This window comes from Pleurodeles waltl, chromosome 9 (assembly GCF_031143425.1).
Source record: "Pleurodeles waltl isolate 20211129_DDA chromosome 9, aPleWal1.hap1.20221129, whole genome shotgun sequence".
Lineage (NCBI taxonomy): Eukaryota > Metazoa > Chordata > Amphibia > Caudata > Salamandridae > Pleurodeles > Pleurodeles waltl.
Window position 1 is genome coordinate 423,428,924 of NC_090448.1, and position 26,244 is coordinate 423,455,167.

Here is a 26,244-nt window from a genome sequence, read left to right on the forward strand (position 1 = left end):
CAATTCACTTTATTATCGTTATTTCAAATAAAATAACTGCGGCACACTATTTCTGGAAGTGAATCCATTTTAATTGTAAATGTATTGGTAAGTTTTATGATCTCTTCAAATTACATAATTTGAAATGCATCCTCACTTGTTTGGAACAAGGGAACGTCAACGCTTCGCCATAAAATTATCCCTTCTTCAGTAGGATTGCAAGTTTCTAAAGACAAACAAAAAAAGTCTCTTGATTTATTTAAATGGGCACACTTTTTATGATTCATTAACCATTAATGTATTTGTAAACAGTAAAAATATTGTCATACCTGATTTAAAAAAAAAAAAAAAGTCAGACCCTGCTACCTAGTTGAAGAATCTCATACCAGCACTTCAGACCGTCAATTTACCGTTTGTCTACCATGGAGAAACTACCTGAACTGAAGTTGAGTGTTAAAACCCAAGCCTGTAACTTGGGCTTTCAATGTGCAGTAAAATAGGGCGAAAATTACAACTCTGCAAGAAAATGCATGATCGTCAACAATGTATAAAAGCTATATGGATAAAAAAGTGACTTTCATAAAAACAATCTTTTTGTCCAACTACAAAAATATTTTTAGATTCGAATTTACAGTTCCTGAGATTCAAATAAAGAATGAAAGCAGACTGTTAAAATGTCCCTCCCAAGTTGTGGCATATGTAATCTTAGGCATAGTTTACTATTTCAGTTCGTTATTAAATAGCTTCAGATGGAACACTTAACGTTTGGTTTGTCGATAGTTCCTAAATTGAACTCTGTTTGGAATGTGCTATTCCATCAACTCCCCCTTTGGATAAGATTGGACATCGAATTACTATTTCTGTTCAGTGGTTTAAGCACCTCACAAACCCTGTACTCTCTGTTGGGTGTCAGTATGACTACCTTCTGAGAAGTGCCTTGACAAACTAGATAAAATATATTTTCTTCGAATATTGGGTTTATGTTGCACGATTCCAGTACTAAGCATTCTTCATGATTGTCCCACCAAAAGGTTTCCCACATGGGAATTTAAATAAACAAATCATAACTTTGGTCAGCCATGTAGTACAGTCCATCAAGCGTATCTCTTTTCCACATCTGTGTTTGTGGATGACTGATCCATTCATTAAATCATTGCAATTGAACAGTTTAATCAAGAAAATATGTCACTAATACTGGTTAATATGTGATCTGTGACTCCGTGGTTTTCCTTAGTTCCACATTGTCCAAATGGTTTCTTAAATTGCGTTTACCTGTCTATAGAGTTAATGCCTTTTTTTCATTTTTTTTTTCAGACTCAGACGTCTAGTTCGGTATCATTACTGAGTACATCCAATTTTCTGTCTAGGCTTTTGCATTTTAAAACTTTGATGTCTGTATGGTAGGAGTAATTTTATGCTGTTTTCCATTGTTGTGTAGTTGTATATACTGTGTAATGCTTGAATTCTGGACTCCGGTTTCATCTCGTTTTCAGTAGTTTACTAAACGTTAGCCAGGATAACCATAGTAGTTAGCCAGGATAGCAACAACAGCCTGAGGCCTCTCTAGGGGACCCGCGTCCCCATCCTCCAGGGCATCCTGGCCAGTTAGCATTGGGCGAGAGTCTGAGAGCAAAGGTTCTCTACAGACGTCTGAGAGACACTGCATGATGGTAGCAGCAGAAATTAAAACTAGTGACAAAAAGCAGCCACATAGGTAAAGTAACATGGCTTTTAGTCTTTCACATATAGGCACTGGAAGTAGGGGTTTGAGGGGTGCTGCAGCACCCGCAAAATAACCATAATGGGGTTCAGAATATGAATGATCAATATTGATGCCTTTAAATGTAGTTTTTATTTCGTCATGTTTATTGTGCATTCTCTCTGACTGCAAAGTGAGAGGATTTTGTAAAGTGAACTGACAATCTTGCTGGGGTACACGGAGTGTGAAAGGAAAGGCTGCAGGCTGTAAATTATTTCTAACATATAAGTCTCAGAAAAAATGCTGCACAGTTCCAAAGGAAATAAATTAATATAGATCATCCCCTGATCCAGGGGAGATCTAAAATGGTCCCTGTGGATAACCTATATCAGGAACAAGAGCCCTCACTCACCAATTGGTGACATGCTTTAACACTGGGCTTTGCTCCTCGTCAGACCGGCACTGCAATGTCTGACGGGCCCCTCATGGGGGCTCTTTACCAGAGATATTTTGAAGAGAATTGCCATAGGTGAATGCAATAGTGTGGGATTGGTGAGATGGACTGTTAAAATTGACTAGAAGAAACCTATAACGAAGTATTTTATTGAAAACATGGGCCCCTTTCAAGATTGAAAACAAAATGGGTAAGGGGAAGAAAGGATAATGTCTATCATACCCTACTCTCAATGTAGTATCTAATGTTTGTGAGCCCTCTAATCTAGGGATCAAGTACATGTATGGCAGAGTTGGAAATCCCTACACTGCCTAAATTGAGAAGGTCAACATGTTTCTCGCTAAATTAAGTTTATAAAGAACTTAGTGCCATTTGTCAGGACCTCAAAAAATGATATCAAACCTAAACCTCACAGTTCTGCTAAATGAGATGAAGTTTGTGGCACAGGAACCTAAAAGAAGAAAAAATTAAGAACACAACATTTTAACAGTGTATAGTGCCAAATTAGCATGCCAGTGTCTCTTCAAAACACTAGTGAAAATCCCTAGCAGTGATTTGGTGGCATGTGAATTAACACTTCTAAATAGAAAAAGGCTGAGAGTCTTACCCTCCTCATATTAAAGGATGGGCCCCAACAGGAGTAGCGTAGAGCCTAAGAGGTCCAGCCAATGTAATAATCAGCATGTCTGGGGTGCAGGGAAGAATAAATAGTTATCGTATATCCATAATTTAATCTCCTGGTATTATGGGGCTCAAAAAGTTTGTATAAAAATAACCTGAGTGATCAGAAAATAGACCTCTAGTCTATCATTAGGTCGTATATCATGTTATCCCTAACTCATGTAATGTCCTTTATCAGTCTTCATAGTACAGTCAGTTATCACATGGATGATACCCATCCACAGGGCTCATGGGCCTTAATGCCATCATTGTGAAGAGAGTGCTGTCTGTACGAAAATAATGTTTATGTATATCACAAGTGTATTTTTTGTTATTTTTTTTACTAAACGAATTACAGCTCCCACCGAGATGTAACAAAATCTGGGATGAATCCATCGCGTTGAAAATCATGTTCACCACGCACGATTAGTAACAGCTCCCACCAAGGGGCGAGTGCATTGTGTGTATAAATCAACCCCATCATCAGAGTTATAAATCAATAGCTAGATCGGGTGATTGTTTTATGAGGGGGCCCGGGCGTCTTAACAAAGTAGGGCTCGGGTTAGCGGCACTGACATAAATCATACATACACTTCATCTTGATAAAGTAGTAACTCATACGACTCCAATGTATAATAAAACACTTGACAGCTCCCACCAAGGTGCAGATGCCTTGTAGGTATGTAGAAAATATTCCTATCAAACCTCATACATACCAAACAGAGTAAACACAAAACAATGGTTTTACAAGTAGGCTAAAGGGCCGTAGTCAGGCAGGATCTAAGTTAGTGGCACCGAATTGCAGGCATTAGCGTAAATAGAAAAGGTATCCCATGGCAGCCCTGATCGGTTGCTAAATCCAACTATAAATCCACACGCACACCCCGTTCCGGAGAACCGAGTAAATATTCGGTTCGGGGCCGAAGTCGACCAGGCTTCCTCTTGCACCTACCCCTGCTCTTTGTATCCGGTAATGACACCGGTATGAGGAGTCCCGATTTTTGAAGGGGGGAAGATCAAATTATTTCTAACACACAACACAATTTAATATCTGTCGATGAACTTTACAAATATGCCTAACTACATCAGCTGTTAGGAAAGCATAACAAGCATTTGCAATGCAATAGGTCTCCCATTTACTTGAGTTGGGGCTATTGGCATTGTAAAGGCGTAACTGGACGTTTTTTGGCACATTACTTGGTCAACCCAGCCGCATATTTTGGTTCTTTCTGCCACATAATTTCAGTGGCCCTGCATATAACTAAAGGGTTGGTAAGCCTACTGGAATATTTCTTAAACAAGGCTCTTAAAACACAGACTACTCCCAGGTGGAAAACACATTTATTTGGCAATTGGTACAGGCGACATTGCCAGCGGGGCAGTTGAGGAGAGCCAACCTACATGATAGGATCCTCAGTCAGTCTTGAACTGAAATATTAGTTACAAAATACAGACCATTGTACAGCATAATCAACTGTAAGCTCTCTTTGAGGTTTTATAAAAACACTCCCACACAGCTCAAGTTTCACAGACTCAAAATATGTAGTTCATAAAGTCAGGTTTCTGCTTTCTACACCAAGCTTGTATAACATTATAAAAATAAAACTAACAGTCTCAGAATGCAAAGCTGGAACATAAACTAAATGAGCGAATCACGCATCGAACTAGGGAGCTGATCAATCTATTGATACTACTCCAAGGGCTGGTTTCCAGCTTGTAGCACATTATAAAAATAAAGCACAAGTCTCTGAATGAATGTGCGTGCTGCAAAGAACATGTCCTAAGCAGATCAGCGTGCATATAGTGTACAAATGTCAAAATAACTCTGTTGGTTAATGTTTTTTCTGAAGAGAGAATGTACGTTTGTCTAGTGAAAGTTTATAAGGTAGCGCAGAGGGTTAATGTTCTAGTACTTTTGTCTAGTGGAAGCTTGGACTCATTATAAAGTAGCGCAGGAGGTTAATGTGCCTGCTGCAAAGAACATGTGCTAGGTAAATCACAAAGTGCATATAATGTAAAAATATAAAAATAACTCTTGCGATTTATGTTCTTTCTGGAGAGAGAAGGTACCTTTGTCTAGTGGAAGCGTGGAGTCATCATAAGGTAGTGCACAGGGTTAATATGCTTGCTGCAAAGAACATGTACTAATCAGATCAGAGTTCATATAACGTAAAAACAATACTGCGGATCGAGTTCGCGCTCTGAGCGCCAGGGCAGCCAAGAGAATGTACTTTTGTCTAGTGGCAGCTTTGAGTCATCATAAGGTAGTGCACAGGGTTAATGTGCCTGCTGCAAAGAATGTGTACAAGGCAAATCACAAAATGCATGTAATGTAAAAATTTCAAAATAAATCAGGCAATTTATGTTATTTCTGGAGAGAAAAGGTACTCTTGTCTAGTGGAAGCTTGGAATCATCATAAGGTAGCGCACAGGGTTAATATGCCTCCTGCAAAGAACGTGTACTAAGCATATCAGAGTGCATAAAATGTAAAAATGATTCCGCTGATCGAGTTCATGCTCTGAGCGCTGTGAGCACCTTGGCAGCTACGGAGCACAGCCAAAAGAAAATAGTAGTTTTCTCACGCTGAATTATATCTGCAATCCTGCAATTATCTCAGTAACGGGGTCGGTGTCCAAGGCGGTAACCAAACTGCCCCAAGGCAGGACAAACATCAAGCATTTACCAGTGATATCAAGTGATTTTTGAAAGGGAAGCCCACAAGAGAATGAAAGAGATGAATGGGAGTGGTCACAACTTGGTGATGGGTAAATAAGAAATATTTGCTGGAACTGGATTTCCACATAATATCATTTGTGGGCAATGTGGTGTTATCAGTAAAATTGTGCACAGGATAGTTTTATCAGTAAGACTGTGTGTCTGTGCGTATTTAGTAGCCAATTGAATTGAAATGTGCTGTTGGTAAATGTTAGTGTGCTACCCCATCATGCTTTCTTTAGTTATATATTTTCCACAGTTTGGTTGAAAATACTACACACCAGCTACGTACCACACCCTTACCACACTCATGCTAAATGGTCGTGGCTCATTTGCTACTGTTGTTCTTTGTGTGATGCTTGCATTTTTCACTCTTGAGGTCTTTGGTGATGTAACATTGATGGCAGCGCCCCACTCAAAGTTGTTTCAGCACCATTGCTTTCACAGCCATTTGAAAGATGAGAGCAGCAGTGTGAGTTTCTTCTAGAAATGCATTGCAAGCACTAAAGGACTGCAGACGTGTGATCTTTCCATTACGCCCAGCAAAGGCTTCAAAGCATTTGGAAAATACACCAGTTAAAGCTTCTTCCAGAAGTGTAGCTTCAGTGTTATAGTACTTAGTTTCTAAGTGTTTCTTCTATATGTGCCCTTTGAGTACTTTTGAATATTGGATGGTGGTAACGTTTTCCAAAAGTTTCTTCTTTGTGCTAGAAAGCTGCAGTTGTGTTTGCTTCTTCTACTAATGTTTTCTCTAAGTTTTAAAATCATGGGACCTGCCTACTTGCCTTAGCAGTACCTTCTCAGTAGTAAGGGCCTTGTTTAGAGGACTGTCTGCTGCAGAAGACCATCCTTGAAGTCTGCCCTCTGTGTGTTGTAGGACCCTCCCAGTATGAATTGTCTTTACTAATGCCTTCTCAGTGCTTCAGGATTCCAGAGAGACAGGCAATCGCTGGTCCTTCCGAGCCTTGTGTGGGTATTAGGTCAAGTTAGGCACTCTACGGCCTGTGGCCATCGGAATATCCGTGCTCTGGGTTAAAAAGGCACGAGCCACAATGCCTGAATCTTTCATGAGCTCCCTTCCTGTGTACTCCAGGAACACGTCCTCTAATCCCTGTCTCTTAGGTCCTCTTATCTATATACATTGTTAAAGGAGAGAATCTGCAAAACAGTTATGAGCGGATTGATGGAGCTGGGGTTACGACCTGGAAATTCTTCTCATTTCCCTATGGGCGAGTGGTTCTTGTGATGTAAGATTTGGATCTACTGTTTCCAGCTGACCTGCGGCTTGCTTGAGAGTAGAGCCAGGCAATCGCTGGTCATTCCAAGCCTCGTGTGGGTATTAGGTCAAGTTGGGCACTCTACGGCCTGTGACCATCAGAACATCCGTGCTCTGGGTTAAAAAGGCATGAGCCACAATGCCTGAATCTTTTGCCTCTAAACCTGCCTTTCCTTGGCCGCTGTCAGCAGCAGTAACTTGCGACGCCCAAGGTGCCAGAAGATGGCCACATATGGCTTCCAAATGGATGTTTTTAAAGTATTTACCTTTCTACATATGCAACACACACACACACACTCTCACAACACACACACACACACACACACACACACACACACACTTTCCCTCTCCTCCCCCCCCCCCCCCACTACTCATGCTTTCTGTGTCACAGTCAGAACGAATACAGCTTATTCAGCACACTGCACAACTACCTTCTCTGTAGGTGCTGAACTGATCTTTGTGGAACAGAAGAGCACACCTTCTCACGCAGGTACCGTGCGTCATGCCATGGACGTACTTAAGTGTTATACATCAAACCTTGAGTGCACCATTAGTCAGTGCAGGTGCCTCCTAGCCTCTGAGATATGATCTGACTTCTGCAGTTAAGTATATAATAGATATCTGTATTCCACACTCACTGAGACAGCTGATCTGTTACCTTCAAAGGCCCCAAAAAGTGTTTTTTCGTTTTTCGGTAATCATATGCAAGTTTGTTATTGTCCTCACTATATGAAGGTCATATGTTTTTTTTTTAGATCGATATCATTTTCCTTAGAATGGATAAACAGAACATTACTGGATTTTACTGCTGGGTTGCCTGTCATCTAGAGACCATGATAGTTCCAAAATGACCCACCAAGTTTTCTAATGTGGATTATGGTTTACTACCTACTCATACCACCTCAGTTTCTCTCCCACTGAGCTCGAGCCCGCTCCCGTTCATCTGGCTCTCTACTTCTTTGTGCTAGATTGTAAAGCATCCTGATGCAAGAGCCCCCTAGTCTTAGGTTTAACTTTGTGTTGTCAGAGAAGTAGAAGGGAGGGTGATGTTTCTGAATAATGCTTATACGTGATCCAATATAAATGGTAAGTAGCCTTGGAGAAGGTGATGACACCTTTCACTGGTGCTATGTGATGTGGTTGAAACAAAGATGCTCAGCTTGACACACTGTATTCTGTTTCCCATCAAGGGTGTAAGCTAGTCAAGGGAGCTTCCCTTACTCCTTTCTACCTTTTAACATACATTTTATCAGTGGTTAATGATACACAGTATCCAAGGTGGCTAGCAGTCTAGCTGAACCCTAATGCCTGCCCCTTCGGCTCTCATTGGAGGACATGAATCAGCTCTTCCCTCATATCAAGTAGGGCTGTTAAGGTTTCATGACCCCATCTGAAACAGGTTGCCTTATATCACGTATTATGTTATGTACCACTGTGAAGATGCAAGTTTTTTGATGATCTTAATTTTGAAACTGTAGTGGGACTATTTACTACGATTCCATGCCTCAGAGTTAGCTTTTTGTTTCTGGTACATTGCAATGACAGAATGTTTCAGTGACTGTGGTTATTATGCCTTCAAAGAAAGAACAATTTACGAGTGTGGTGTGGAGATAACTTATGAAAAAATAGCAAATTATGTAACGCTTAAACACAACCACTCTCTCTCAGTTCCACACTCTCCTCCATGTCTAGCCTCCTGGCCTGACATTCAGTAGACCGAGATTGGAGCAAAAATCATAGCCACAGAGTGATGAGGAGGGGATAGTGGCTTGAAGGAAACAGAACAGGTAGCCTGATGGATAGCCAGACAGTGTGGAAAGAGAGGCTCCAAAACACAAAAGCCTGGATGAGGAATCAAGTTCAGAGGTTTGAGATTGAAGGACAACAAGTGCACACCTGAGGTGGGCCAATGTATGCAGGACAGTGCTGTATTATATCTATTCTGTCTTGTAGATGGGGGGCGGGAGTGAATTGGCTTTTGTTTGATTTGGTGGGTGGTAGCAGCTTTTGCTGTTTTCTTACCAGCTCCCTGGATGTTATTTTTGGGCGCTTTGGAGACTGTTGAGCACTCTGTCATGGTCTGAGGATAATATCACGGACTGTTGGGGGAGTTATACATTCGGAATGTTAGATGATAACAGCAGGGATCCAAAATATATACGGATCTTGTGAAAATGATACTTCTCACTCCACCCGCAGGCCTCTTCAAAGCAGTACAGGTGAACAAAAAGGGGGAGGAGGTCATGGGAGTGATTGAGGATGTTGAAATAATGGAAATGTTATAAAGCCGTGCTGTTTGGATTGAATTCTTCTGTGAAAGTAAAAGGACTGCCATACTTGGAAAGTTTAGGTTACATTATATGTAGAAAGCAGGCTCTTTATATAGTGTACCAAAAAGCGTTTTGCTGTGTAAAGAGTCCAGGTATCCCCTTAGAAGTGTACAGGCCTTTCTTTAAAAATTCTAAGTGCTCCATTTGCGGCAGTGTGGTCAAGCAGTGGAGGCTAAACAAAGGTGAATAGTAGACATTAGTTGCATACAGGAAGTGAATAAATGAGACACACTTACTGAATTAGGAGATCCACACTAATTTAGAAAAATAAAACTTAAAAAAAATATTTTAGAACAGCAAGAACTTCGTTATTGGGTTAGCACTTTTTAAGTTAGCAGTTATGAAGTATACATCAAATACACTTGCATTGACTTTAATGTGGTAATATTATCCCATGGGAAAAGAAGCATATATTAAATATGGGTACTTGGCAACAACTTATAGGACTGTTGATGTGGAGCTAAGGTAAGTATGGGGCAAGGTCCAAGGCAACACCAACAGATCACTTTGGGAGGCATTGGGGCGTCTGGGCGCAGAGGTGCTTTTCAGCGTTGGGTGCCCTAATGTTATCCTTTGGGAAAGAAACAGATACTGCTACCGACACTTAGCAACGACTTACAGGACTAGTCCTCTGGAGTTAAGATGAGTATGAGGTAGGGTCTGAGGCAGCACCAAGAGTTCACTACTGGAGGCAGTGGGGTACCCTTGTGCAGAGGTGTGTTACAGCATCGGTGTCCCATTCACTTCGGTGAGAAAGTGTCCTGGGGGAAAAAACGCTGCAAGTGGGAACTGGGTGACCAGTCCAGCTAAACCCAAACAGGGGCTCAAGTCTTGGGGGTTTCGGAAAGACAGGCACATCGTTGGTTCACAGCAACTTGCGCTGGGGAGCTTGTGTGCAGTGGGTGTTTGTCCTGCGGGGACCCGTTAAGTAGACACTTGCGGATCTGGGTAACCTACAGAAACAGGCTGCAAAGGGGGACTAGTGAACGAGTCCAGCCAAACCCCTAAGGGGGCTCAGCTCTTGAGGGTCGTAGGACCCTGTTGGCCTACCTCGACACGGTCTCAGGTGCAGAGGTGCTTTTCAGTGTCAGGTTTTTGGGCGCCCAACACTCTTGGGTTGATTCTTGGTGCCTGCAGAGAAGCAACTCCTCTGCTCCAAGGGGGATAGCTATTGGTCCTTGAAGTGCTGGCAGCCCTTCCAGGCTTCTCTAGGGCAAAACAGCTACAGGACAAGACGATGTTGGTGCAGTTGTTGAGTTCAGCAGGCAGGCCAGCAGGGTTGGCACCAAGTCAGTTGCTGCTCCTCAGTTCTTGCTTTTGCCGGCTTTTTAGTGTCCTTCACCTTCGTAGGTTCTTAGAATCTAGTTTTTGGTATCAGGGATGCCTCCTAAATATTACAATTTAAGAGCATTAAGGGGAGTGTTGGGTAGTAGCCAATGGGCTACCTACCTTTAGGGTGACTACATCCCCCTATATGAACAATTCCTGCAGGGAGTGGGCATAACCCTGACCCAGTGAGCCTATTTCCACCAAAACCAGTATGGTGGATTTTTTAATTTCGTGTTCACATCAGGTAGCCCACCTTAGGGCTATGACTAGCCTGAATGTGTAACACACCCCCTGACATGCTAATCTTCCCTCTTGTCCTGGTGCCAAATGGGCCTCAGGGCTGGGGGTGGCAACTCTGGTCTTAGTATGCTGATTATTAGCCATCCTGCTTGGAGGAGGTGTAAACCCCTCTTGCCAGCTCAGGCATTGGTCACCTTCTTGGGGGACAGAAACACATCTGTTGTGACAGGCTGGCGTGGACTATTCAGTCAGCACACTGGAGGCTGGTAGGTTTTTTTCAGGGACACCTCTAAGCTGTCCTCCTGGTGCATGCATTAATAAAGCCATCACTGTAATCAGTGTGGGTTTATTAATGCGTGGTGTTTGATACCATCATATAGCTGGGGAACTTGTAATTATCAGTCTCCACCACATGCATTTAAAATGGCTTCCCTGTTCACTTACTGTGCTCAAGAATCAACAAAGACATAGGAGGGTCATATCTGCTCAGGCAGTTATGTCCACACATAATTAACACACCCTGCACTAGGACTGAAAGCCCTGCTATAGGGGTGATTTACATACATTGCATGCAGTTTCAGTGGGAATGGCACACAGGCTGGGTGCCATGTCGTGTTTGCACCATTTTATGCAGCCTGAATTAGCAGTTTGCATAAGTATGGTGCAGGATCTGTTAGGGTGGCACATTGTGTTGCTGCCTTTAGGAATCCTGTTTAGTACCCACGCCCTAGGTACCTGTGGTGCCATATACTAGGGACTTACAAGGGGGCTAAAGGTATGGCCATTTGTGGAATAATTGCACAGTTATCTTGTTTTTGGGGAAAGAACACTGGCACTGGGGGCCTGGTTAGCGAGAACTTTGTGCACTTCAGTCAAAGTTGCAACAAATACCAGGCAAAAAGTGGTGGGGACTACTGCAGCAAAAGCCCAGTTTCCTATATTATATAATTGAGATTAATTTGTGTTTGCGTTTTGCTGTGTTCTTTACCCCGCATAGATATGTACATAAAGTTGAAGCATTAAAGAAAATCTTTCAAAGGTTAAATTATAATATTGCAGAAGCTGAGACTGTGCAATATACCTCATTTTATAGTTGTTTAACATGTTGAGTCATAAATTTGATTTTGAGCATTATACATGTATATAGAAGAAAAGACAATGTGTGAAAATGGGTGATGTTGACTTTTCTTAACCTTAAATACCTATGCTTTCTCTTAGGCTCCTTCGTCGTGCCCCTCAACAGCTGGCTAAAGGCACCTGCCACCATGAAACCCACCATCACTTACAAACAGGTAACGGCCCATCAAAGGAAGAAGAGTGAAAATGTCTTTAATTAAAAGGGGAAACCATTTTCTTTCATTAGTAGTGGTATATAAAGCCCACAAGTGGGAAATATTGAGGATTTGTTAATTTACATTTGCAGCTATAAAGCCAACACTGTTATGAGGCATTCCTAAACACTCTCCAGTCCCGATCATCTGTGAAGGATTCACTAACTTGATATATCTTTTAGCTGCAAACAGGAGGCCTACAGGACACTCCATTTAACTCCTCTTCCCTTCCCCCATGACACAAAGGTTGTGCTGTTCTTTCACCTATGCATCTGTTTTTCCACGATTTATACTTCCTTTTCATGTTATTCCGAGTGCTGTTTTTTTCCTCAGTACATTTTGGTTATTGTATGATTAAAAACCACAAGGTCACATGATTTTGCAGTTAAAGCATGTGGTCACTTTACAAAGATTCCTTCCCACTTGTGAACAAGGCTTATCAGTACAGCCGAAACGTGTCAGGACAAGCATATTGGCAGTTATGTCATTGAATTAAATCGCTTGGCAATCTTTGAAATTGGACATCGACCTTTCTTTGTTACAGTGACTGATGTTTGACGCGATGGTAGAAGCTGCTGTGCTGGGTCCGGGGCTACCTTTCTACAAAAGAATGGCATATATTTATATAAATCTATATATCATCTGTAACTCGTGCCCTAAGTAACTATAACTCGAGCCCTCACCTTGTACTGCTAATTACCTCCTATGTTACGTCACACCTTACATGTTCTATGACATCATTTATACCATTACTGCAACATCTGAAATACATTATTCACAAAAAAAAACTATGCAAGGCGGAGGCACAAGTTATAGTTACTTATGTGCACGAGTTACATGTACTTGAGATAATTATAACTGGTGCATTTCATTGGTTTTGTTTGTTTAAAACGGTATTTTTTAACTGACATTTTCAGCTAATTGGAACACCCCTTTAACCTTTGTTTTTTTCAGTGGAGAACAATATCTAGTAGGAACACTCCAGGCCAAAAGCCCAGACAAGTCCCCTCCAGATGGGGAACACAGGCAACCACAGACTGGTTTCGGTCTACTTAGTGAGATGTAGCTTGGTTTGAATGTCACAGAGAACATGCGACCCACAATAGGGCAAACCCGGTGCACTTAGGGCATCCTCTGCAATAAACAACAAGGTGATAAAAGGAATGCTTTAAATAACCTCAGCCACTGGCAGATGCTTGGGATGTATTCCAGTCCATAGTTTTAATCCCACTATGCCACTCTAGACCGAGACCTGAGTCTCAGCACCGTCTTCTTCTGCCCGACTCCACATAATATTTGTTTAACCTATATTCCTTTTCAACTTACATTCTTATTAAGTAATTTGCCCTGCTCTCTGAACACCACCATTTTACAGACTGAAATGCTTTGATAGAGCATGCATGGGCTGCTCATTTTTCATTTTTGGGGGGGGGGCGAGGTGGGGGGTTGGAGGAACTGGTTCTTGGTTTTTAGGGCTGCTATGAAGCATAATGTCAAAGAGCCAGTCTCAGGAAAATGGCCCATATTGGGGACAGGATAGAGTGCTATCAAAGGGTACCCTTTCCTCTCTCTGTGACCTTCAGAGGAACAAAAGCTCTGATAGTTGCTGTCAATAGAGGAAGTAAAGCATTGCTGAAGGTCGTCATGCTTGAAAACTATATTTTTATAGCATATCTATCCAATCTACATCCCTCTGTTGCATCATCCCTCTGATGCATCATCCCTCAGTCTGCAAGTGTATGTTAAATTTTGTGTCTTGTTTACTTGGTTTGCTTTGAGACGTTAAAGGTCTTTGACATTGGGTATGTTATCTCCTTTATTCTGAGACATCAAAGTGATTCAGTTATTTGGTTTTCTTTTTCAGTTGAAAAAAGTGGAGGGACCGGATGAAGTAATTCTAGTGCCTGCCTCAGAGAATGCGTTTGCATTGACGGTAATGATCATTTAAGTTGAACATAATGTATAGGGATGCTTTTGTGATTTCTGGTCTCCTACTGGTGATCGTGACACGGGGCATCTTCCGGTCAGTTGCCAGGCTATTGAAATGGTTCTGCTGGGGTCCATGATTGTGGAAAGGTATGAAATTGATCAAACCGACTTACCTAAGGGCCTATCCAAACACTACTTCAGCCTTGACCGAGATTCATGAGGAAGTCTGAACCACACTTTCTGCATGTGAAGTTTGATGTGGTCTATGACTCCTGTACCAGAGGAGTGAACTTTGGGATGGTCTGAGGACAGCCACTTGCTGAGATGTTCCTGTGGTATCACTGCAGAACGGTAATTTTGAAATTCAACAGTAACAGTTCCCCAAAAATAAAAACTTAAAAACATTCTATACTTAAAAAGATAAAGAATTCCAAGTATTTGATAAAGGGAGACACAAAATAAAACGGGGGAGGAAGGGGGGGCGAGCAAGGGAAAATGAGTGAAATAAGTGTTACCGACAAAGGGCAAAAATAGAAAAATAGAAAAAGAGAAAAAGAGAAGACAGGGAATACGTAGTACACAGAAAAAGAAAAGGGAAGTGGAAAAGGGTGACTGGAGTATCCTGGGTAAATGTTGACAAAAAATGTGATTGGTTAAAGCTGACCATGTGACTGTGGAGAATCTTTTGCTGCAGGTTTGATACCCATGACCCTTTTAAAATAAACTCAGGAACTCGCCCCGTTGTCTACAGTGTGGGGTGTTTTCTGATTTGTGTTTATGGGTTATAAAACTTCTGCTAATGGTTAATAAGACAAGAAAAGCTGTACAATCTAATCCTTGCAACTAAAAGACCACGTGAACTTTTTGCAGAAAAAGAGGAACGTAGATTGCCCTGTTTCGCTGTAGTCCCTGTTATCTGGGGCAGATAGCAAGTATTGTGTTCTAATACCAGTCCATGGCAGGTTGTTATACGGAAACAAAAACATGGGTAGTGTGAGAACTAAGATATGGTCAGGGAGAGCAAGAGGCCACAACAAAGTAAAAGTGATTGCTATGTATTCTGAATTGATAAAAAGTGTGACTTTACCTAGACATGCATCTCTGTTTATTGAACTCTTCTCTTTCCCCAGCGTTACAGCTGCACCGTGGCCATAACACTTGTACTGACCTTCGCGCTCTATGTGATGATGTGTCAGCTGATGATCCTGCCAAGCCTCTTCTCAAGTACTGTGGAGCAAACTGAGATGGTGCGGAACCAGAATAATACTTGTAGCGACTCTTGCGAGTGAGTTCTAAAGGCTTAATGCAGACACATGATTTGCTTGTAGGTGCTGGGTGATGGGTGCTGCATATTAAAATTCCTAGGAGAAAATTATGTATTATCAATTGCAGTCTGTGGAGCCAGAATAGTAAATCGTAAAAATAAAAGGTTTATGAAAGTTATTACTTTCAAAGCTAATAATACAGTACTTACGCTTAGAATATATGTAATTGCCCATATAAAATGGAGAACACAAGAAATTAGGCAGTGAAAATGCAGATTAAGTTGCAGACAAAATCCAAAACGCTGTGACCCTGTTCTAGGTGTGGGTTATCACTTTCATAGACCAGAAGATGCTGGCCTTGGCCATACCACGGGGTTGATCTTGGCCATCTGACAGTGACACATTCTCCTAATTAAAGTGCTTTGGAAGGTGGTTAGTTTATAAAGCTTAATGGTGGGGAAAAAGTGAGCTGGACATTGTCCTGAAGTAATTTGCTTTTGTTGTACTGCAAGTGGATTCCACCGTAAGTATTTTTTACTGTGTTGGCACAAAGTGATTACAGCAAACTTGCAGCAGTTCAGAAAATGAATAAAAAAATAAATATATATATGTTTGATGGCATGTGTACCTGCATATACACATGCTTTGCATAAGTCCGCCATCTAGTGTTTGGCTCGGAGTGTTACAAGTTGTTTTTCTTCGAAGAAGCTTTTTCGAGTCACGAGATCGAGTGACTCCTCCTTTCGGTGATAGTGCGTGTGGTCATCGAGTCCTTTGTTAGATTGTTTTCTTTCTGCCGTCTGGTTCGGACGTGTTCCCACTTGCTTCGGTAGATCTCTGTTCGGTTCTATCTGAACTTCTCTATCTTTCCTTTAAACATCAGTATCGTTTTCGAATGCGTATTCCATACTACACTCGATCCGATTGTAGCATCGAGATCGATTAAACACCCTTTCGGGCATCCGTGCCCTTCCTGGGCCTTCTCGGTCACAAGCTCATGGATCGGACTCTGTTTCAGTTCTGCCCTCGGTGCCACGCCAAGTTCCCCCACCGACCAACACTCGGTGTGTAACCTTTGCCTCTCTCCGGATCACAAGGAAGAAACCTGCGAGGCGTGCCGATCCTTTTGCTCTAAGAAGACTCTGCGAGATCAAAAAGCGAGTCAGCTAGAGATAGCATCGAAGTCGACTGAACACTCAACATTTTTGGTGAGGAACAGGTACTGACTGCAGTTTCCATCGAAGACTCTGATTCGGACCATGACTCAGATGGCAACAGCCAAGTTATTCCTGCGGCGCAGTAAATGAGCACTCCAGCCCCTTCCCATCATCAAAAACATTCCAAAAAGTCAACACAAATGGTCTTGGGTCCACCACTGCTTGCCGGCCATGGTCGGACCAGAAAGTTACATCTCGACGAACCAGCCCACAGGTTCGGTGTCGAAGAAGACCAAAATGCATTCGACCGAACAGACTGCCACGCCTGTTTTGGGATCGAGTCGCAAAGTGGAAGATTCCACATTGGAACCAAAACATTTGTATACCACCTTGGAGCCGGAGCATCCAAACTCCTCTTCGGAGCTGAAAAAATCTCCCATCTGTTTCAGAGCCCACATTTTTCGGCCCGAATAAAGCAGTCAGTCACCAACCTTTCGGAGCACACAACTGAAGAAAGTAAACATGTTCCATCTGCAGAGGAGTCAACAGACATTACTCCCATTTTTGAAGTGATAGACCATAAACAAGGGAAAATCCAAATCCAAATCCAAACAGATACTGGGAATGTTATTACCTCTCCTCCTATAACTAAGAGGAAACTGTTGTTCCTAGAATGTTTGGAAGCTTTGCCTTCACCTGCAAAAATATTTAAACACCGGGAAAAACCAAAGGCAGTACATCAGCCTTCTCCACTGCATTCTCCACTTCTCCACCACCTTCACCTACACAGTATTCTGTGCAATCTCCTGTCCCTTCACATGGGGGTTTTTATGGGTGACAGTAGTTATACTGTAGACCCATGGGATGTGTATGATCCAGGCCCTATCCCATCTAATGACCCTGATCTATATCCCACTAGGCCACCTCCAACTGAAGACACCACTGCCTATAATCAGGTTATTGCTAGAGCAGCCATATACCACAATGAACCCATAGAGGATGACTTTATATTCAACACACTATCCTCTACACATAGACAGTTCCGATGTTTGTCACTGCTACCAGGCATGCTAAAACGTGCTGATGAAATTTTTAGAGAACCAGCAAAAGCTAAGATACTCACACCAATGGTGGACAAAACTTATAAAGCTGCATCATCAGATCCACTCTTTATAACTCAACAAATGCCACCTGATTCCATTGTTGTCAGTGCAGCAAGAAAGAGGGCAAATAGCCAATCCACCAGGGATGCTCCTACCCCGATAAAGAAAGCCGCAAATTCTATGCAGCAAGCAAAAGAGTGGCAACTCAAGCTGCAAATCAGTGGAGTATTGCCAACTCTCAAGCTCTTTTAGCCAGTTATGACAGGACCCATTGGGATGAGATGCAAGAGTTCCTCCAATATCTCCCACCAGAACACCTAAAAAGGGAACAGCAGGTAGTTGCAGACAGACAGGCTATCTCCAACAACCAAATTAGATCCACCCTAGGTACATCAGACACCACAGCTAGGGGTATAAATATTAGTGTCATGATCTGGAGACATGCTTAATTGCTGTCCTCAGGATTTAAACCTGATACAACAAGTGGTTCTTAATAAGCTGTTTACCAAACAGCAGAAATTTGGACCAGAGATGGATACCACCATTGAAAATTTAAAAAAGGACTCCGACACAGCAAAGGCTGTGGGTGCCCTTTACGCAACACAAGTTTGGGGTACTTTTCGCAGGCCCCAATTCAGAGGTTGTTTTAAACCACAAACATCAGAGGCGTCTACGTCCCAACAAAAGCAGGGACAAAGTATTACTTGAGTGGGTCTTTCAGAGGATCCTATAGAGGACACAACTTTAGAAGTAGGGGGAAATCCACTGCCACAAGATGCACCTCCACCTCATCAAAGCAGTGACTTTCTCTGCATCCCCACACAGCACCCATCTCCTGTGGGAGGAAGACTGCAACATTTCTACCATCAGTGGCACACCATTACATCAGATCAGTTGGTACTGTCAATTATCCACAATAGTTAATTCCTAGAGCTCATCTTCACTCCACCAAATATTCCCCCTCGTTCACATAGGTTTACTCCAAAACACCTCGTTCTTCTAAAACAAGAGGTACAGTCACTTCTACTCAAAGGTGCAAGAAGTACCTATAACTCAACAAGGGACAGGAATATATTCTCTATACTTCCTCATACCAAAAAAGGATGGCACTCTCAGCGCAATCCTTGATCTTGGACCTTTCAATCAATACATTCTCTCAGAGCATTTCCACACGGTCACTCTTCAGGATGTCATTCCTTTGCTACAAAAACAAGACTACATGACAGCATTAGATCTAAAAGATGCTTACTTCCATATTCCTATACATCCAGCACACCGCAAATTCTTAAGGTTTGTGATAGCAGGCAAACACTACCAATTCAAAGTGCTACCCTTTGGAGTAACAGCACCATGGGTATTTACCAAATGCCTAGCAGTGGTTGCAGCATACCTCAGAAGACAGTATATACATTACTTTCCCTATCTCGACGACTGGCTCATAAAAGGCAGCTCCATTCAGACCTGTCAACAACACACACATTACTCAATCGATACCCTACACAGGCTAGGGTTCACAGTCAGTTACCAGAAATCTCGCCTTCAACCAGCGCAAAAACAGCCGTATCTGGGAGCAATTCTGAACACTCATTCAGCATTTGCCTACCCAAAACTACAAAGAATTCAAGCGTTCCATAATCAAACTTACACATTAAGATTTGTAATGAAACTATTGGGAATGATGGCATAGTGTATATCAATGGTGCCCAATGCACGTCTAAACATGAGACCCCCTACAACAGTGTCTTTCACTACAATGGTCTCAGGCACAGGGTCAGCTTCACAATCTAGTAAACTTACAACTCTCTGCAATGGTGGAATCACACCAACTTATCAAAAGGGCAGCCATTTCTGTTCCCTGTGCCACAGACCATAATCACCACAGATGCATCAATGACAGGTTGGGGAGCCCATCTCAACGATCTTACTATACAGGGAGAATGGGATGCAATCCAGCAGACTTATCACATAAACCACTTGGAATTGCTAGCAGTGTTCTTAGCAATCAAAGCATTCCAGCCACAGATCATACACAAGACAGTGTTAATAAGGACAGACAACATGGCAACAATGTATTATCTGCAAAAGCAGGGGAGGACCCATTCATCCCAATTGTCCCTTCTAGCACAAACAATTTGGAAGTCGTCAATTCACAGTCGCATTCACCTACTAGCAGAGTATATTCCAGGGATACACAACCAACTAGCGGACCTCTTAAGCAGGACGCAGCAAAAAATATATGAATGGGAGATTCACCCACAAGTAATTCAACAGTACTTTCACATGTGGGGAACGCCAAACATAGACCTTTTCGCAACAAGCGAAAACGCAAAAAGAATGCCCACACTTCGCATCCAGGTACACACACCCTCGATCCAAGGCAATGTTTTATGGATCAATTGGTCAGGGATATTTGCTTACGCTTTTCCCCCCTCTCCCACTACTTCCATTTCTGGTCAACAAGATCCGTCACACATCCCTCACTATGATACTCACAGCTCCCACGTGGGCACGTCAACACTGGTACACAACACTAGTGGGTCTATCTGTAGTACCACATCACAAACTCCCAGACAGACCAGACCTATTGACTCAAAACAAAGGTTGGATCGGGCATCCCAATCCCAGTATGCTCAACCTGGCGATTTGGCTCCTGAGTTCATAGAGTTTGGATATCTACAGCTTCCATCTGAATGTATGGACATCCTAAAGAAAGCATGTAAACATACAACAAGCAGTGCTATGCTGCTAAATGGAAACGTTTTGTATATTACTGCCAACCAAAAAACATTGACCCACTTAAAGGCATCAGTACAGAATATTGTATGTTATTTGATTTGCTTACTAAAAATAAGCCCTGCATATTAATCTATTAAAATTAATTTAACAGCAATATCAGCCTACCTCCAAAACAGACAGCATACTTCTCTATTTAGAATTCCTGTCATAAATGCTTTTTTGGAAGGCCTTAAAAGAGTTATTCCCCCTAGAGCTCCATTAGCTCCTGTCTGGAATCTTAACATTGTGCTCACAAGGATTATGGGTCCACCATTTGAACCCATGCATTTTTGTGCTCTCCAGTTCCTCTCATGGAAAGTTGCTTTCCTAGTAGCAATTACTTCCTTGAAAAGAGTTAGCGAAACTGAAGCATTCACTTTAGAAGAACCTTTCTTGCAAATTCACAAACACAAAATAGTACTTATGACAAACACAGAATTCCTACCCAAAGTGCTTTCGCCATTTCACGTCAATCAGTCAGTGGAATTGCCAGTCTTCTTACCACTGCCAGATTCAGTTGCTGAAAGAGCTCTCCATTTTCTTGATCTTAAAAGAGCTCTCATGTACTATATAGACAGAACAAATGATTTCAGAAAAACTCAACAACTTTTTGTTGCTTTTCAACAGCCTCATAAGGGTAATCCTATTTCAAAACAAGGATTGGCCAGATGGATAGTAAAGTGGATTCAAACTTGCTATCTCAAAGCTAAAAGACAACTATTAGTGACTTCCAAAGCACATCCTACTAGAAAGTAAGCAGCTTCAATAGGGTTCTTAGGAAATATACCTATGGCAGACATATGCAAGGCAGCCACATGGTCTACACCACACAGGTTTACTGAACACTACTGTGTGGATGTGCTCTCTCGCCAAAAAGCAAATGTTGGTCAACCAGTGCTTAGAACACTATTTCACACTACTCCAACTCTTATAGGCTAGCCACTGCTTATTTTAGGAGGGGACTGCTTTTCAGTCTATGCAAAGCATGTGTATCTGCAGCTACACATGACATAGAACAGAAAATGTCACTTACCCGGTGTACATCTGTTCGTGGCATGTAGTGCTGCAGATTCACATGCACCCGCCCTCCTCGCCGGAGGCCTGTAGCTGTTGTAGTATTTTCTTTATGTAAATATGTGTTCGATGGCATCTGTCGCTGTAGATACACATGTTCTGCATAGCTCGCCATCTGGTGTTGGGTCGGAGTGTTACAAGTTGTTTTTCTTCGAAGAAGTCTTTCGAGTCACGGGACCGAGTGACTCCTCCTTCTGTCTCCATTGCGCATGGGCGTCGACTCCATCTTCGATTGTTTTTTTTCCGCCATCGGGTTCGGACGTGTTCCTGTCGCTCCGAGTTTCGGAACGGAAAGTTAGTAAATATCGGAAGATTTTCGTCGGTATTGTTGCGTTCGGGATCGGCGTAGTTAGATTCAACTCCGCATCGAAGGTCGACGCGCTCCGGTGCCCTTCGGGGTAGCTTTCGATCCCCCGTCGGTACCTGGTCGGCCCGACCGCGTGTAGAACGACGCCGATGGAACGGACCCCGTTCTGTTTTTGTCCCAAATGCCACAACAAATTCCCGTATACAGACCAACATTTGGTCTGTAACCTGTGCCTGTCACCTGAGCACAGTGAAGAGACTTGCGAGGCCTGTCGCGCGTTCCGGTCCCGAAAGACACTCCGTGACCGTCGAGCCAGGAGACTTCAGATGGCGTCCACGCCGACAGCGCACCGAGAGTTCGAGGAACAAGGGGAAGAAGAAACCTTTTCGATCCACGAATCGGACTCCGAGGAATTCGACGATCAAAGAACCGTGAGTAAGACGTCGAAAACAACACATAAGAAAAGTGACAAGGCCCAGGGGACGCCACTGCCACCAGGCCATGGCTCCACCCATAAATTCGGTGACCGACCATCGGCACCGAAAAAGGCCCAAACAGTGCCGAGATCGTCCGACTCCGGTCGAGACACCGGCACGCAGCCTTCTCGGGATCGAGGAAGTGCTGGAGAAAAGCAACGACACCGAGATAGCGGTGTGGAAACGGCTCGACGCCGAGACAGCGGCACCGACGAAGATCGACGCCGAGAGGTTTCGACTCCAAAAAAGAAAAAAGCCACCTCGGAGCCGAAAAAACATACAGACAGGGTTTCGGTGCCGAAACAACCCGTAACCGACCCAGGTCCAGGCTCTTAGACAGAGGAGCAATCACTGTCCTCTCAGATGCGAAAGCATAGGTTTGAGGAAGAGCTGCAATCCACCGCAGTGGACCATACGCAAAAACGTATTTTCATACAGCAGGGAACAGGAAAAATAAGCACCCTTCCCCCTGTTAGGAGAAAAAGGAGACTGGAGTTTCAAACAGACCAGGCGCCACAAACCAAGATGGTGAAAAAGGTGACTCCGCCACCCTCTCCTCCACCTGTAATTAACGTCTCACCAGCACAAACCCCGTCACATTCCCCGGCTCACACCACCATGAGCCAAGGTGACCAGGATCAAGACGCTTGGGACTTATATGACGCCCCAGTGTCGGACAACAGTCCGGAGGCATATCCAACAAAGCCCTCACCACCAGAAGACAGCACAGCATATTCTCAAGTGGTGGCTAGAGCGGCACAATTCCACAACGTGAACCTCCACTCAGAACAAGTTGAGGATGACTTTTTATTCAACACCCTCTCCTCCACCCACAGCTCCTACCAAAGCCTGCCTATGCTGCCAGGTATGCTTCGGCACGCAAAGGAAATCTTCAAGGAGCCGGTCAAAAGTAGGGCAATAACGCCAAGGGTGGAAAAGAAATATAAGGCACCTCCTACAGACCCTGTTTTCATCACCACACAGCTGCCACCTGTTTCCGTCGTAGTAGGAGCAGCTCGAAAAAGAGCCAACTCCCACACATCTGGGGATGCACCACCCCCAGATAAAGAGAGCCGCAAGTTCGATGCAGCTGGGAAAAGAGTCGCAGTACAAGCTGCAAACCAGTGGCGCATCGCTAACTCTCAAGCACTACTTGCGCGCTATGACAGAGCCCATTGGGATGAGATGCAACACCTCATCGAGCATCTACCCAAGGAACTACAAAAGAGGGCAAAGCAGGTGGTCGAGGAAGGACAGAACATATCAAATAACCAGATACGATCCTCTATGGACGCAGCAGACACAGCTGCAAGAACAATTAATACATCTGTGACCATTAGAAGGCACGCATGGCTAAGAACGTCTGGGTTCAAACCAGAGATACAGCAGGCAGTGCTCAATATGCCATTCAACGAAAAACAACTGTTCGGACCAGAAGTGGACACGGCAATCGAAAAACTAAAAAAAGACACTGACACTGCTAAAGCCATGGGCGCACTCTACTCCCCGCAGAGCAGAGGAACCTACAGCACCTTCCGCAAGACACCCTTTCGAGGGGGGTTTCGGGTCAGGCCACACAAGCCAGCACCTCGCAGGCAACACCGTCCAGCTACCAGGGACAGTACAGGGGAGGCTTTCGGGGTCAATACAGAGGAGGGCAATTCCCTAGGAATAGAGGAAAATTTCAAAGCCCCAAAACCCCTACAACCAAGCAGTGACTCAGATGTCACTCACCCCCTCCACACAACACCAGTGGGGGGAAGAATAGGTCATTATTACAAAGCATGGGAGGAAATAACTACAGACACTTGGGTCTTAGCAATTATCCAACATGGTTATTGCATAGAATTCCTAAAATTCCCTCCAAACATACCACCAAAAGCACAGAATTTATCAAAACAACATTCTGAACTTCTGGAAATAGAAGTTCAAGCACTATTGCAAAAGAATGCAATCGAATTAGTACCAAACACACAAACAAACACAGGAGTCTATTCACTGTACTTCTTAATACCAAAAAAGGACAAAACACTGAGACCAATCCTAGACCTCAGAATACTGAACACCTACATCAAATCAGACCACTTTCACATGGTCACGCTACAAGAAGTGTTACCATTGCTAAAACTACAGGACTACATGACAACCCTAGACCTCAAAGACGCGTATTTCCATATACCAATACATCCATCGCACAGGAAATACCTAAGGTTCGTATTCAAAGGAATACATTACCAATTCAAGGTATTGCCTTTTGGTTTAACAACTGCACCAAGAGTCTTTACCAAATGTCTAGCAGTAGTGGCTGCACACATCAGAAGGCAGCAAATACATGTATTCCCGTATCTAGACGACTGGCTAATCAAAACCAATTCACTAACAAAGTGCTTACACCACACAAATCAAATCATACAAACCCTCTACAAACTAGGTTTCACCGTCAACTTTGCAAAATCCAACATTTTGCCGTGGAAGGTACAACAATACCTGGGAGCCATAATAGACACAACAAAAGGAGTGGCCACTCCAAGTCCACAAAGAATTCAAAATTTCAACAAGATCATACAACGCATGTATCCAACACAAACAATACAAGCAAAGATGATATTACAACTCCTAGGCATGATGTCCTCATGCATAGCCATTGTCCCGAACGCAAGACTGCACATGAGGCCCTTGCAACAGTGCCTAGCATCACAATGGTCACAAGCACAGGGTCACCTTCTAGATCTGGTGTTGATAGACCGCCAAACTTACCTCTCGCTTCTATGGTGGAACAGTATAAATTTAAACAAAGGGCGGCCTTTCCAAGACCCAGTGCCACAATATGTAATAACAACAGATGCTTCCATGACAGGGTGGGGAGCACACCTCGATCAACACAGCATACAAGGACAATGGAACGTACATCAAACAAAACTGCATATAAATCACCTAGAACTGCTAGCAGTTTTTCAAGCATTAAGGGCTTTCCAATCACTTATAACTCACAAATACATTCTTGTCAAAACAGACAACATAACAACAATGTATTATCTAAACAAACAAGGGGGGACACACTCAACGCAGTTGAGCCTGCTGGCACAAAAGATATGGCGATGGGCAATTCACAACCACATTCGCCTAATAGCACAGTTTATTCCAGGGATCCAGAATCAACTTGCAGACAATCTCTCTCGAGATCACCAACAGGTCCACGAATGGGAAATTCACCCCCAAATTCTAAACACTTACTTCAGACTCTGGGGAACACCTCAAATAGACTTGTTTGCAACAAAAGAGAACACAAAATGCCAAAACTTCGCATCCAGATACCCACACAGGCAGTCCCAAGGCAATGCCCTATGGATGAACTGGTCAGGGATATTTGCCTACGCTTTTCCTCCTCTCCCTCTCCTTCCTTACCTGGTAAACAAATTGAGTCAAAACAAACTCAAACTCATATTAATAGCACCAACTTGGGCAAGGCAACCCTGGTACACAACACTGCTAGACCTATCAGTAGTACCCCACATCAAATTGCCCAACAGGCCGGATCTGTTAACACAACAGAACCAACAGATCAGACATCCAGATCCAGCATCGCTGAATCTAGCAATCTGGCTCCTGAAATCCTAGAATTCGGACACTTACCCAAGAATGTATGGAAGTCATAAAGCAAGCCAGAAGGCCGTCCACTAGGCACTGCTATGCAAGTAAATGGAAGAGGTTTGTTTGCTACTGCCATCATAATCAGATCCAACCTTTACACGCAACTCCAAAGGATGTAGTGGGTTACTTGCTTCACTTACAAAAATCTAACCTAGCCTTCTCTTCCATTAAAATACACCTTGCAGCAATATCTGCATACCTGCAGACTACCTATTCAACTTCCCTATATAGGATACCAGTCATTAAAGCATTCATGGAAGGCCTTAAAAGAATTATACCACCAAGAACACCACCTGTTCCTTCATGGAACTTAAATGTTGTCTTAACAAGACTCATGGGTCCACCTTTTGAACCCATGCACTCTTGCGAAATACAGTTCCTAACCTGGAAGGTTGCATTTCTCATCGCCATTACATCTCTAAGAAGAGTAAGCGAAATTCAGGCGTTTACAATACAAGAACCTTTTATACAACTACATAAAAATAAAGTCGTC

The 26,244-nt window shown here is 43.1% G+C and overlaps 1 protein-coding gene across 2 annotated transcripts in view; it reads left to right on the top strand.

Moving 5' to 3' along the window:
- The window catches only part of PLD3 (phospholipase D family member 3), a 292,670-nt gene that overhangs the window by 48,781 nt on the left and 217,645 nt on the right, over nt 1-26,244 (top strand). For both annotated transcript variants that reach the window (XM_069207231.1, XM_069207232.1), the window contains 3 exons: nt 11,902-11,975; nt 13,879-13,947; nt 15,074-15,228. In XM_069207231.1, the coding sequence (XP_069063332.1) occupies nt 11,949-11,975; nt 13,879-13,947; nt 15,074-15,228 (251 nt within the window). In that variant the 5' untranslated portion in view covers nt 11,902-11,948. The remainder of the gene's footprint in view (nt 1-11,901; nt 11,976-13,878; nt 13,948-15,073; nt 15,229-26,244) is intronic.